This window comes from Rousettus aegyptiacus, unplaced genomic scaffold, assembly GCF_014176215.1.
Source record: "Rousettus aegyptiacus isolate mRouAeg1 unplaced genomic scaffold, mRouAeg1.p scaffold_m13_p_10, whole genome shotgun sequence".
NCBI classification, from domain to species: domain Eukaryota; kingdom Metazoa; phylum Chordata; class Mammalia; order Chiroptera; family Pteropodidae; genus Rousettus; species Rousettus aegyptiacus.
The window spans coordinates 71474609-71490165 of record NW_023416285.1 but is presented as its reverse complement, the minus strand read 5'-3'; the positions used below and the strand labels follow the sequence as shown (position 1 = coordinate 71490165).

The window sequence follows — 15557 nt, the reverse complement described above, 5'->3', positions numbered from 1 at the left end:
CCTGGCCTACTTTCCATTATAGCCTTAGACATAGCACCCTTCTGGGTACTCATGGCCTGTGAATTTATTTTATCATCTGATTTAGAAAAGCACATTGAATATAGTAAATTTGCTTTAACATGGTTATTCATTCCAAAGCCCACAGATTGTATTTTTAATTGTTCAAATGGTTAATTGTTCCTCTTATTTCACCATCTCTCTACTCTTTATTGATGTTATTATTAGTTCTTCTGGTGGAGAATTTGCCAGATTGGCTTAAATCCATATGAAATTTTGCCTAAAATAAGACAACAAAAGTATATATTTTCCTGAAAATATATACATTGTGAATGCATATATTTTTCTGAAAATATATACATTCACAATTAGGAATTTGAGACATTTCATTGGGTTGAGATTAGTTTACCTTTGCATAACCTATAAAGTTCATTTGTTATGTTTTTAGGAAAAGAATGTAGGGACATATTAAACTATTAAGGGAACAAATTGTTAACATATTTTTATATGTGCATGGCTATTTTACAATTGTAATTAAACATTAGTTATTAATGAAATTATCTGACACAGAATTCTTATTTGAATTGCTAGCTACATAGTTTATACTCAAAATAAAAACTGAATGGTAAAATGTTTATTTTCCAACAATTTTTATTAGCTTACTAGTGAAAAGTCCAGGTTAGGAAGATCTCTCATCATTAAAATGAGTGGCTCTGTGTTACTGAAATAATGGCTTTAAATTAGAGATGCATAAGCATACATTAATAAACTTTAAATGGGGAAGATGAATTGAATTTATGGGAATGTATTTCAAGTTTGGTGTTTTCTTGTGGTAGTATTAGAAGGTATCTTAAACTACAAGGTCAGTATAAACACACTGCTTATTTTGAGAGAAATAAAGTTGAATGTGAAAATTATTTGGTATAATTCACTGGTAACTTTTTCGTACATTGTTTTGGTGTGATTTTCCTTGGGGGACCCACACCCAATTGTCCAAGGGAAGACTGGGAAAGGACACAGGGCCTCAGACAGCTAAGCATATACTACCTCACTCTAATAAAACCAGAGACTCCTCTGATTGCTTCCTCAGTGCCTCTCTGTGAACTAATCCTATTCTAGCAGTTTACAAGATTACAGCTTCAGTTGTTCCTCTTTTACTCAATGATGCTAATTTTTGATAAACCTATGTCCTTCTTTCTGATGTTTCCTGTACTTTTGTTTCACCTGGCAATTTTATTATTTTCTGATTGCTTCCTTCAAATGTCATTGGCTAAACTTGGACACTTAAAAAAATTTGGTGGGTTAAAAAGAAAAAAAAAAAACCTAAGAAATTCAATCTACCTAAAAAGATGGATGAATTAGCTGCTGACTTGCAGGCTAATTTAAATATGTAATGGAGACAATCCTGGATGGCTTTTTGACTGAAGAATAAAAATACAGTAATTTTATTTTAAAAATTCTTTTTTAGTACTTAATTATCAAAACTACCCCTCTTACTAGAGTTAATATATTCCACTTCATGATTCCTTTAGCTGGATTAACATGAAGGGGTATTTTATATATCCCTGGGGTTTTAAACAAGATATGTTAATGCTATTAAACAGATAGACCTCAGATTACATGTAATGTGGATTTGAAGATTTTATAAAGCAGTATAGTTTCTAAAACTAGCAATTACAACTTCAACAATTTTCTTTATGTAATGGTAAAGTTTATTTTATTTTTAATAACAATTAGAGGACAAATGTTTAAAATTTGCAGTTTAAAACATGCACATTCACAAAGGGCCAATGACAGAGAACACTGCATAGAATTGAATATTACTCAACTTTAATAACTATTTATAAAACACAGTGCATTGAACATTGAGATAAACAAACCTGAGAAAACTACTATAATCACAGATTCAACACCCTCCACTCATGCAGCTTCACAATTTCTACAGCAGTTTCAGCAGGAATGTTTTTTGATGGAGCTGAATATACTATTTTATCTTTAATCCAAACTGCAATTTTCCATAGCAGCTGCCTTCCAAGGCTGAAATTTTTTTTAAGATAATAAACTTGAAAATGTGAAAAATGAAGCTTGAAGTAGTAAAAGAAACAACAAACAGCACTTACTACATTTATGGCTTCTAGAACCATGAAACATAAAAATTTGTATTATATTTTTAATATTCTGCTCACATCTTTGCAAGAGCAGATTTCCCTGTGGAAAGTTGCTGTTAATTCAAAGTAAGTAAGTATGAAATCTAGCTTTTTCCCTACTTAAGGGAGATTTATTTGCTGAGAAGTTTTGTGAGCTTTATTAAGAAAAGTTCTCAGAGGCAAGCTACACAAAAGTTTCAATTAAATTTCTTCAAATTTGTTTGTAAAATAATTGACTTATTAAAAAAAGTTGTGCAGAGGACCAATTAATTTGTCCACCAAATATTAAATTCCAAGTGAAACATGATAGAATTTTATAAGGCAGAAATAAACATCAAGATTTACAGCAATAGCCACACACTGGCCTAGACCACTTTAAATATTAATTCATGCAAACCATAAACCTATCAAAAACACAGCTGCTCTCATACAGAAAATAAATCAAGATGGAAAACGGAAAACATTTATTTCCTTTCCTTCAAAATTTAACTTACATTCCATTTTAATAGCTGTTGAAGGTTAATTAAAATGCAGCAAAGTATACCTGTTTCTAAGTGACTTCAGTTATTTTAATGTGACAAAAATCAGAGTATGGTCTCTTTAAGAGGCATTATAGAAATGTTCATTATTGAAAAAGCATTAATTAGGTACTGAATTGCATGGTGTTATATTAAGTAATTGACAAAGAAGTCATAGGTCTGGACCATATGATGTGAATGGGGTGGGCATTTTCTCAATAAATTTTGTAGATGATTATGAGATCATAGATTTATCTGATACAAATTTTTAAATCAGGAACTATCAAAGGGCAACTGCACAAAAATAAACACTACTGATTATTTAGCTTTGTAATAGACATTGTTCTAATTTAATAGACATTGGTATAATTGTTATTATTTAGCTTTGTAATGGACATTGTTATTAATTGTACAAATATATACAATTTATTATTTTCAGACTAGCATTCATTTTCTAAAAGAATGTTTTGGATGTTAGATTATAAGTAATGTACAGTACACACAATACATAACAAATTACTGGCTGTCATACTGGATATTTAGAATGCTGAATTGCAAAATTAAAATATAAAATGTAATGATTAGAATAGATGTTGATTTCTTGAATTCATTTTTTCCCCTGGAAATTAAGAGGAATCACTGATTCCATTTAATGACCATACAATTCATGTTCATGGCTAATATTATTGAGCTGAATACATATTCATCTAACTTGATTAGAAAAAGTTTTTCACAAACTTTATAACACTGCTGAAGCAGGCTCACATCAGACACAGAGTGGGGTGTGGGAGGGTGGGCAGCACATAGATCATTTTAAATTTACTACATTCCTGAGAAACATTATTTTCCTGCTAATAATTTCTACCATATAGCATCTTTCTGGGTGTGAGACACCAATATATTTATATATATATGTGTGTGTGTGTGTGTGTGTGTATATATATATATAGATATATATATATATATATATATAACATTTAGAAAGTTCATGCTCAATATCACCATGTACTATTTATCATTAAAGAAGCAACTCCCAGCTTTTCCATGAGAAATGAATAAGGATTTTCTGCTGTATTTTCTGAACTGTAAACACTGTAAAGCAATGATGCTAGCATTTGCCAGAGTCCCTACAAGGGACTTTTTAATTGAAGAGCATATGTCCTTTATTTCAGAAAATACACGTTAAAAGTCATTTCGACTGTTTATTCTAATCTTGGTAAAACTGTGTTAACATTTTTCCTCCTAAGGAAAGTTAAAAAATCAGAAGGTTTTCTCTGATTTAACACTATAAAGCCACTGCAATTACAATGTTGTATTTTAAGTTTTGCCAAGGAGGTCACTCCCTGCTGCTAACACCCCATTCTCACCCCAAAAGCAAAGAAATTGACTTAATATTTATAGTTCAAATATAGGGTCATGCGACAGAAAAGCAGTCATATTTCAGGCCATGATCCTATGTATTATTAACCATGAGTATTATATTCCTGTTGGAGAGCCCCACAGAAATAATCCATGTGTCAAGATAAAATTAAGACTTAGTTTTCTTAAGTCAGAAAATTCAGTTTTATTATATTCATCATATTTTGATATTAAAATTTTGGAGAACGCCACTGGTAAGGTGAGAGCAAAACATAGCAGCTGTTTTCTGTAACTGTTAATAGGTTTTCTCTGGAGGGATGTATATCATTCTTATTTTTTGATTTTAGTGGTTTGACCTCAACGATCACTGCTGGGGGGCCCAGCAAAGTCACTCCGAGTATCTATTCTGTAGACAGTTAAAATCTGTGACTTCAGAATTTTTAAGACAATTCTAGACATGTGGTCTTGCTAGATGTTTTGATTCATGATTCTCTTAATCTGAACTCCAAGTGGGAAAGGTTTGGGAAGTGAAGTATGTCAACTCCTTGCCCCTTTAGGTTAGAATTATGTACGTGTTAGACCCTCTCTTATTTGTAGAAAATGTGGGAGGAATGCTTGTAAGCAAATAGCTAAAATACACAGAAGGAAATGATATATAGCCTAATTTTAAATCTGGATTGAGAAAAAGGGTGAAGAGAATGTGAAATTATTAAACTTGAGGAGTGATTAACAAAATCACTTCTCTTAGTTTTAGTTGACCTTTTTTTTTTTAAAGAGGAAGTTCTACCTATTTTGCTGGTAAGTCCACTTAAAGGCAAACAGGCTTTTGAATAAAAGGCAAAAAGATTGCTTCGGTCTCTGAAATGTATCTGAAAACTAGAATTCCTTTTAATTTTTTTCTAGGTGAAAGCATTCTTTTAAAAATAGTGTAGAAAACTGGTTGTGGTTTTTAAACAGCCCCTTCGCCATTTACTGTTGGTGGGAAAAAAGGCATTTCCAGATGTCTTGAAAATGCTAAAATTAATTAAACTGACCATACATTTTAAAGCATGTTAACGAAACCTACTCACGTTGAAAAGTGTTCTTTGACTGTAAAGTTATAAAACTTTTTTTGAGTAAAATAGGTGTTTTTAAAATGGGGAAAATGTACTGCTTATTTGTCTCAATTAGCAGCATGTGACTAATTTTGGGAGCTGTTTGACAAGTTAACTGTGAAGTAATTCTCAGTCTTAACTATAGGGCTGTCAGCTAACACGGGGGGGGGGGGTGCTACATAAGAGAGCAGACATCTCTAGCAGGAATTAACAGGGAGAACCAAAGCACAGTCCAAGAGTTCATGCATTTATCTGACATGATATTTCAAACATCTTGACAGAAGCATTAGAAATTCTACACGAATACGTAAGCATGTTTATCGTGAGAGAAAATTTTAAGACAAAATGACATTAATCAATCTACAGCAGAAGCCAGATTTTTTGAAAAAAACAAATGATGATGAAACTTCATTAGAAATGACTGAGACATAAATATAGTTTTAAAAATCAGTACTGTAATGACAGAGTCACATTATCACCTGCACCCTCTAACTTTAACAAATAAACAAGACAAACAAGAAAGAAGCATCTGTAAGGCCAAAGGTGCAACATTACAGATTTTAGTAGCAAATGCCTTGAAATACTCATTTGTGCAAATCACTCTTACATTTGAAAAGCCAAGCATGCAGATCTTACAGCAGAACTGGCGGTAAATGTTCTTTTAAATTTCTGGGCAAATGACTACTAAATGAGAAATACATTTATTAAACTTCTTTGGCAAACATTTATCAGGACAATTTTTGACACAAACATTTATTGTCTTTAGAAATTTTGCTCAGTAGGGTGAGCTATTTCCTTAAGAATGCTGTTTTTTTTTTTCTTTTTCCAGCATATTCTGAAATCTAAATCTCGATATCGAGTCCCTTTAACCTACTACCATTTTAGAGTTTTTTAATGGTTGATTGCCTGGTGGTATATCCAAGAAATTGATAGGTACAGCCCCAGAGTCACAGCTTAAGAATACTGACCTATTCTTCTCAGTTTAAGAAAGCACTCTGGCAAGATACAAGGTCATTTTCAATTTCTGTTTACAAAGACTTAGCAAATACTTAAAAAAATCTGAAAGAGATGGTGTTACAGTAGAGTTGCACAGTGCTTATGTCTATAATATACATGAATCTGAATGTCAATCAATGAGATGAGCTCAGATCCACCTTTCCCCTCCTTGGACCATGCTGGAATTGGTCAGCAGATTCTGGTGAAGACCTGGCAGCTCTCCTTAGAGACAAGGCAGAACCTGCCTGGCAGCCCCTCCCCATCACCATTCATCAGGTCTCTGTTTTGTGGTATCATACGCTCTAATCACTTCCGACTGTGAGACGATTCCATTTTCATCTTGAGAGAAAGCATACCCATCTGTAAGTCAAAGATAAAATAGAAATGATCATCTTTAAGTCACTGGAAATCTCTGTTATTCTGAGTTCTGAGTGCTCATTTTATAACTTGGAGAACGAATGCAGCTGTCCCATCTTCAAAAGCATGAAAACACTAATTTTCAATGTTCAGAAAAGATACAGACTCAACTGCAAAATTAAGAGTGGGATACTGGCTTAGATTCTATAGTTCTGCTCCCTAGATGAATGAACAGACACTGTCAACCCCCTCAATTCTCCATTCAGCATCTCCAGTCTGATTCATCCAATTTTTGCTTCTTGACTACTAGATCTCCCTCTAGATGACGAGAATGAGAGGGAAGGAACAAAAGGAAGGAGATAAGTGCATGTAATTGTAAATGGTGGACAAGTGGTCTTCTTCCCTCCAACAACATTCTGCTTGGCTTTGGGCATCGACGAATAAACTCAGTAAAGCCCCAACATGGCTGGAGAGGACGTGGGGGTAAGAAATGGCCCCCAAAGGGATTACATCTTTAGAAAAGGCTTCTTGAAGTATAAAGAGCAAAAGCATTAAACATGAGTATATACAAATGAAAATAAATTTTATGTGGAAACAACATGAAACAAAAAATATATTACTAACACGAACATATTTACTACAGAGCTTTATATATCATATTCTTTTTTGGATCCTTGAAATGTTAAGAGGGCATGCATGATAATCAGTAATTTCCTACAACTCTAAATGTTCATAAATATTTTTGAAGGGGAAAATATATGTTTCATTGTGCTGTATGAAAGCTGAAAAAGCTCTTGCAAAGTTATTCAAAGAGAAAAGATAATATTATAGAGGGAGCTTTTAAGAGTTAAGATTTATTTTACTAGTTCTTTTTAAGATTTCAGGAAGCAGGAGGCATGTGGAAATATTATTTTTCTTTAAGTGAAAGCAGCAAGATTTTAAAATGCTCTATCTCTTCTGCTAAAAGTGAGACCACTGTGGTCAAAAGTTTCTCTAAACATTTGTTATTACATAACATACTGCAAAATATTAAAACTTATTTTAAGTGCTAATTTAAAAGTTAAATATCCCTAAAGTCAAAATACTGCTCTCATGAATTCTGTGAAGTAACGGCAGAATTTTTTTAAAAATAACTCGGATACTTACGTAGCAAGTTTTGTTGCAACGATTCAGACCGGTACAAATTTACATGATTCTTCTTAAAGACGTTCTTGAGCAGTTGTGCCCTCTCTGTGAGGCTGCAGAGCAGGTGCAAACGTGTGAAATAAATTATCAACTCGCAGAGACCCCAGTGTGCCCACAGGGCCACCAGAGAGAGTCAGACTTAAACAAAAGATTGCTTGAGAAATCTGTAGTCTAGTGATTTCTTTTTCACCCTCATTTTCTCAGCTAATGAGATTTCAAAAGTTTAGATAGAAGACCATTTTGTCCCCAATAATCCAGTAAAAAGATTTCCCTTTGCTCTAGTTAAATTTAAGCAAAATGGAGATACAGAACCTGCACAATTCAATTAATAAAAAAATCTTCCAGTAGTTTATTAGCTTTTATAATCCTGGTTGACTTACTATATATATTCTAAGCATGGCATTTTTAGAATTAAAAAATTAATTACTATAGCTTTTCCTACTTCATACATATTTTGGTGTCCAATGTTTTTTAGTTATGTAAATAAATCCTAAAAATTACACAAAGAAGACATTTCTTACTTAATCAGAAAATTTCCATTACCACTTCAATATGAAATGTTCCTTTATTTCATTTTAAAATACACTATTTTCAGAAACTAATTATACTAGGTAGAATGACAAGAAAAAATATTTTTCAATAAATGTTTAGAATTACCTTTTCCACAGAAATAAATCCATGTAATTAATTATGAAACTTCTAAAAGGACACTGCAAGATATAATGCATCTATTTTTTCTCACTGCATATAGAACCATGTCTCGCACAGTAGGAACTCAAATCTTTGTCGAATATATGAATTTGAGTGATAATTCTGAAGTTCATCAATCCTTCCAATCATGTTATTTCTCCAAAGACTGATTTATAAACTTCGATATCAAAGAACATAATAAGCATGAAGAGCTAATAAGTAATCTATATGCATTGCAACAAATGTTTATACAATTTTGTTTTAATCACTGGAACTGACTCAGTTAAAAACTTTCCATCTCGTATTTTCCTCACCGTAAAAACTTTAGTTGAATTGCTTTAAGTTATGTTCAGTATTTTGCCAACTATTTTGAGACCCTGAAATGGAACAATTTTATCGTATGCAAAAAAAAAAAAAGAAAAGAAAAGAAAAAAAAGAGGATCTTCTGCAAAATGAACTTGTAATTATACAAACATTTAGGCTTTTGCTAAAGTAAAATATTTAGAAATGTTGACATTTGTAGTAATCTTCCACACATATTTTTTAAAGCCTTGGAATGTTAACTGGTACTTATTAGACATACTTTTTGTCATTAGGAATTAGTTAGCTACATTAAGGCAACAAAACTAATCAATCTAAAACTCCAGTGGTTTTACAAATATTTGTAAAACTTGTTTTTGCTAGTGAAATAAACAGATATGGGGAAGGAGAAGGGGCCATTTTTAGTCACTTTTCTTACTCTACTCTTAAAATGATCTAACATTGTAGACCTAGGACCCTGATAGATACTAAAATATGTAACTGCTTTACAAAAGCTGGCAGTGTTAGCAGCAGGTAGTCTGACTTTGTTAGCAGGGCCTTGCAGGATGGGGTGCTGGCAAGTCTCTGGTGTATAAAATAGAAATGACCACAGATGACTAGAGGATGGCAATGTATCATTATATAACTGCTTCTTCCCAAAATACATCTTCCAGGTTTTAGGCTGGCTTTCCTAAATGCATAATACTTTAATATCACATTAAAGTGTTAAGGTAGACATGAGAAATTTATCTTTTATGTTATAGCAACTTAAATGTATAAAATAATGTAATTTTGTTTTGTAATGGTTCATATAAGGCTATGTTTTCATTCAGCTATTCCATTAATATCTAATGTTCGGAAAAAAAGCAGTAAAAAAGTCTTTCTTGGGAAAGGAGCACAGTGATGACAATAGGCTGAGGGAAAACATTTGCTGTGTCCTATCCTAAACCTCCACCAAGAAATTTAAATATAAAATCCGGGATGAAAACTGGTAAATATAGTTTCTTTTCTATTAGTTCTGGGGCAATGTTAAAATTGCTTTTCATTAATATACAGAGAAATGCCGTGAGAGACCACCTTCACCGTCCACATTACCAAATTATCTGATATCCATACTTCCCTACTCTCTTCTTTAAAGCTAAGGCCATGGGTCAAACAAAGGTGATGGGCAAATTAATGAGAACTGACCTGAAGATCATGGGCTAGAACTGTTTAGTAATGGCTGCTGATGATATGCTGGTTAATGTTACAGTTAGATATAAAAAATTATGAGTCTCATTATTATATTTGCCTGTCTATAAGATGTACCGCTTCACATGAACACCAAAGATATCCAAAACTGGATACCACTCGCTGCCTGTCTCCAATGAAGCCAGTGTCCACAATCCCTTATTTTAATCCTTTGGGTTTCTGAATTTACATTAAAAATTTTTTTGTTTTGTTTAAGAAAACAAGATTTTACATACTACTTATAGATATAAAACCCCCAAGAGGGATCTGAGAGGCCCCCCAAAATGAACATTTCTGCTATAAAATACAAATATTTACATTATAGACAAAACAAACACTATTAATTCCTTATGTTTATAGAAAAAATGGTTGAGGTTTTTTCAGCAAATATTTGCCATAAACCTATAGAAAAAATTGATTTTTGAAGTTTTTTGGAGTTTTGAATTGTAGATGCTTCCTCTCTGTGGTGTTGGAGCATATCCACATAAAAGTTACGGCAAAGAATAGGGTCTCACAGCTCATATGTTATTTTCTTAACCAAAAATAATAAGCCATGGCTACACAGTGATCAGGAACACGCTTTGGATTTATTCTCCAAATATCTTAGGCTTCAATCAATTTCTACTATAAGCCATGGCTCAAAAGCAGTATACTTAGATGATGAAATACACCTTTCCCTCCCAATTTTCAATGTATAAGTGGACTATACCTAATTTGCTGGATAAGATGGTAAGTGGCATCCTATTTCTTCTAAAAAAGACTATTTTAACTAAGATGTGTTAATTTTTGAAAATGTGTAAAGATGAGAAATAAAGTATTGTAAATACTAACAGTATTACAAGTTATAGTTTCTCTGACAGTTTCATTTTATGTGTGGCTTGACTTCACAGCATTGCTTAGAGAAGCTAAAAAAAATTTAGGAATGATCAACTCTCAAGATCTTCCTTAAGAACTGAATCATTCTTTGACAAAAAAATAAACCACCATTACTTCAGACATTACTAGTTTGAGAAGTGTAACCTATATAATTCTATGTTTTTACGTATACTATTTTTAGTTAACTACCCACAGGTCTACCATCTATTTACCACCCACTACTCCACTATCCTTTCACCTACCCTTTCACTCACTCGCTTACTCACTCACTCACTCACTCCCCAGTTAATTCTCTTGACCATTCATTTGTCCACTCAACACATATTTATCCGGTGCTACTATGCTCTTGGTGGTATGTTAGGTTTTAGGTTGCAGTTAAGACTAAGACAGAGGCTTTTCCTTCAAGGAGCTCAATCTAGCAGGGGAAACAAACAGATATATTATAACACAATAAGTGTAAAAACAGTAGAATAAACAAATTATTGAGTTAGCAGGATAGGAATTAATTTTGTGAACACTTGAGGTAATCGCATTTGAACTGGGTTTCAAAAGCCAGGAATTGGACTGCCCAGTCTGTTAAGAGGGTATCAGCTTCCAGACAAGGGAACGGCCTGTGCAAAGACTAGGAGACATAAAATGACACAATGTTTTGGAACTAAAGGAAGTCTGATATTGCTAAAATCATAGAAATCACAATTTTTCCCTCTCTGAAAATGTAAATTAGCTAACTTTCTGAAATTTGACATTGATCTCATTCTCCAAGATTCCTAAAATAATCCTGACAGTAAAATCAGTCTGATAATTCCTTGATTGCCTTAGAATGCAATTAGTTTAGTGTAAAGATTTTTCCAACTAGCTGCTGCTTTTCTCCTTTCACAGGTCCTTTTTCTTCCCCTTCCTCTAGCTATCATCTAGTAGGAAGACACTGTGGTCAGGCTGACCATCACCATCCTTCTGAGCACTGATAGGCAGCAACAGCAACATGAGCTATGTGTTGTTCCAGGGGTTTCCGTCTGTGGCATTCAGCTAATAGCTAACTATTCCATAGTCATGGAGAAAAGCTGAATAGCTATGTTAGGCAAATAAGCTGCGTAGCAGCAGAAGTATATCAGATGCATTTTCTATAGAGAAGGTGGTGGCCATTTATGGTAGAATTCCCTTTTTTCCTCTCAGGCTCTCTAACTTATTTTATTTAATGGAAAGGCTGACATCATAGACTCATTGACTCTTTAGGACCTAGAGGTTATCATATTGAACCCTCAGCGTAATTTATGAATTGTCAAAGTCAATGATACACTATAAACCACGAAAACTAAATATCATGTGGAAGAGCTTAATGTAAGTTTTATGAACATACAAATATAATAAATTTATACCTGAGGGTAGTAACAGTATTATCAGTGGCTTTTCTCTAGTAATTGTTAATAAATGGTTTTATTCACAATTTCATGAACTGGAACTCTAACCACATCCTTTTTATAGCGAGAGTGAGAGGAGACATTTACCGAGGGACTACTTATGCCAGGCAATGGAATGGGTGTAGCTTTTTAGATAAAGGGACAGAGATGAAGGGGAAGGTGGAGGGAGGGGGAGAATACCTATAACCTAGAAAGTAGCTATTATTATTCCTATCAATATATTCGGGGACACTGATTTAGAGAGGTCAAGGACTTGACAGTCAGTGATTGGCTGTTTTTGCTGCTTTATCTCATTCTTGAAAAGGAAAGGCAGCACAAGGAGGCAGAATGGTTAGGAGGAGGGGCTTGAGAATTAACTGACATGGACTCAAGGCCCAGGTCCTTCACTTCTGACTTAGGCTCAGAGTCTAAGACCCAGTTTCCTTATCTGGAAAAACATGCAGATGATGGATTTGTATAGGGTTGTTATTGGGATTCAAGGAGATAGTACACAGGAAGTGATAACTGCAGCACTTGGCATTCAGTAAGTGCTCAACAAATGCCAGCGCTACTATTCTGAGAGGCACAGAATAATGTATGACATAATCCTGAGGCCTCATAAAAGCAAATGAGGACTGCAAGCCAGGGTCTTGTCTTGAATTCCCCATCTGACATTCCATCGTGTCAAAGAGATTAACAACAGTGAATCATGACAAAGGTAACATATACCAGGGCAAAACGTCTCCCATGGTTTAGACAAAACTTTAGCTCATTTTAGTGTGATGAGGGAGAGAAAAATAAATACCTGGTATTATATTCATAATTGTGTTTTTATTATAGACTGCTTTCAAATAATTTTAATTTTTTTATAATGCTTTGTGAATTTAGTAAATTTTATTAGCTTTCTAACCTTGCTTTTTTGGGGTGGCAGTGGTGAGGAAAGGACATGGGAGACAACTTACTTCCTATATGATATATGCCCAGGGAAGTTCCTAATAGCATACTGAATGAACCACGTGCACAATTGTAGAGTGCTTTGCCCTACGTCAAGCTCTGATTTTCATAACATGCTATTTTATTATGGATACTGTTTCAAGCTAAAAGTCTTTTATTTCTCTTTCAGTTTAATAGCATGATATTTGTAACTACCATTTATTTAATTCTCATTAAGCACCAGACATCAAACTATCTGCTTTATTGACAGTATTTTATTCAATTCTTACAACTAGCCACGAGGTGTACACTATCACCCTCATTTTATAGATGAAGAAATTGAGGCTCAGTAGCATTAAGCAACTTAGCTAAGGTCACACACAGCTTAGTGAATGACAGATTTGATTTGAATTCACATCTCTCTGATTCCAAAATCTGTCAATGACACTGCTAGCTCTTTGCTAACTGATAAACATGACTTTTACCACTTATTTCCAACCACTGGTAAAAGAAAAATTTAAAGTTCACTTGGAAAAGAATGTATTCAGTGTATTTTACCTTTTTCCAAGAACGACTGCTCCTGGGTCTTGAGATTTTGCCTCCAGCTCTTGAACTTCATCTACTAATGTTTTAAAAGCAGTCCTTTTGATACTAAAAAAAAAAAAAAAAAAAAGATTTGCATGGAGATATTTGTGTGGAGACTTAAGACTTCACAAAACTGGCTTATTATCATGCTGTTAAGTACAACAGTAACCAGAACACAAGCAATAGTTTTTCAATAGAATATAAAAAATTACAGTAATTTTGAGCATTAATATATTTATAGAAATAACAGACTTAAAATAAATGGTTTAGGTTTATAATATTAAAACTCTCAGTTATTAAATAAGCATCATATAATTAACTTTAATGATATCACTTTTTGTGGGAAGAGATAACATTTTAAAACTTATAATCCTTGAGAAAAATTACAAAAGTTTTAGTTTCTTCCAGTCTGTATTTTATATATGTTTAGAATCAGGCAAGCAAAAAACTTCATTTCATAACTATTATTTACTAATAAAGAAAATATATATGTGCATTTTGAGATAATAGAATTTTTTTCTTCTACTTTGAATAGGTTTTTAAAGCTGATTTCTAAAAAATGTACTCTCTAGTATTAACTAAAACCACCTGTTTTACTTCTCATTTGGTCTTTTAAACTAATTTTAGTTTTCTAGCTCTTCAATCATTCCTTTCTTCATTTACTTATGTAGAATTAATATCACTAATTCCTATTCTGCAGATTTTACATTCTTGAGTCGATGTTACAAGTAGAGAAATATGAGGATTAAGATACATAATCGAGTATTATACTTACACCTTGTATGCCACATCAAGAAGCAAAGATGCCACAGGGATAAATAACAGGCCAGTCCAAAAGACTCCAGAACTAAACAACATGGCTGCCTGAGTAAACCATGAGAAACAATGTTACTTTAAAAACCAAGAAATACATCATTCATGTTTAGTTTTTATATTAAGTAAAATAATTTTGAGACTCTCATTTTGCAAGAGGATATATACTAACTCTAAATTTAAACTTGTGAACTATTTGAAATTAAAAGCCAAATGTGTTAAAATATGTATTTACTACATCTATTTTTTCCCTTTCAAGTGGCTAACATAGCAAAGTTTTATATTTGTCAAATATTTTCATATTTTTATGTGAGATTTATATTATTATGGTCAATACATGGAGTAACAAGCTTTCACCTTCTTTTAAATTTAAAATATCTTTGACCTTCATTTATAACTTAGAATATCAAATCAATCTTTTTGAGCAAATTCAAATATATTCTGGATTAAATTCTCTTATAACATGTAAAATAAATTCTAGTTAGAAACTAAATTTACATTTCTACCAAATAAAAATTAACTTTACTTTTATAAAATATAACATTTAAAAAAAGATCCCAACAAATCATGAATATAGCATAATCAAATTAAGATATCTATGAAATAATTTTATTTTCAATTGCTATTACCTGGAATAATCTTAATTTTGCTCAAAGACTGGCATAACTTGTATTGTTGCATCTTATTATTGCTAAAGTCAAACCAAATATCTAATATGTAAAGCCCAAATAAAAGTGTAGCAAAAATAATTTTAATCATTCTTTTTGTATCAAACCCCAAACTGCTATATCAGAGTCTTTTGGGTTGCAAAGAAAATAATTCTATAATTAAGAAATTAATAAATTCTATTAGTTATTTGTAATTACAATAAAAATTCCTGTCATGTAATTAATTACATAAAAATCAAAATATTTTGTTTCACTTCGTCTATTTGTTTATCAAGAGTAAATTTTCAGTAAATGTATGGTTATATAACCCCATTAAAAAGTAGCCAACTAATGCATGCACATTTACACTCCATGAAAAAATCACATAGAATTTTTTTTAAACCAGGTATAGTTCAGGAATTAAAAATGACCT

The 15557-nt window shown here is 32.6% G+C and overlaps 1 protein-coding gene across 10 annotated transcripts in view; it reads right to left on the bottom strand.

The window, feature by feature from the left end:
- Positions 1–1696: 1696 nt before the first annotated feature.
- ATP8A1 (ATPase phospholipid transporting 8A1) overlaps positions 1697–15557 on the bottom strand; it is a 208611-nt gene continuing 194750 nt past the window's right edge. For all 10 annotated transcript variants that reach the window (XM_016160733.2, XM_036227971.1, XM_016160729.2 and 7 more), the window contains 4 exons: positions 14440–14528; positions 13638–13730; positions 7615–7706; positions 1697–6471 (listed from right to left, as the gene is read on the bottom strand). In XM_016160733.2, the coding sequence (XP_016016219.1) occupies positions 6374–6471; positions 7615–7706; positions 13638–13730; positions 14440–14528 (372 nt within the window). In that variant the 3' untranslated portion in view covers positions 1697–6373. The remainder of the gene's footprint in view (positions 6472–7614; positions 7707–13637; positions 13731–14439; positions 14529–15557) is intronic.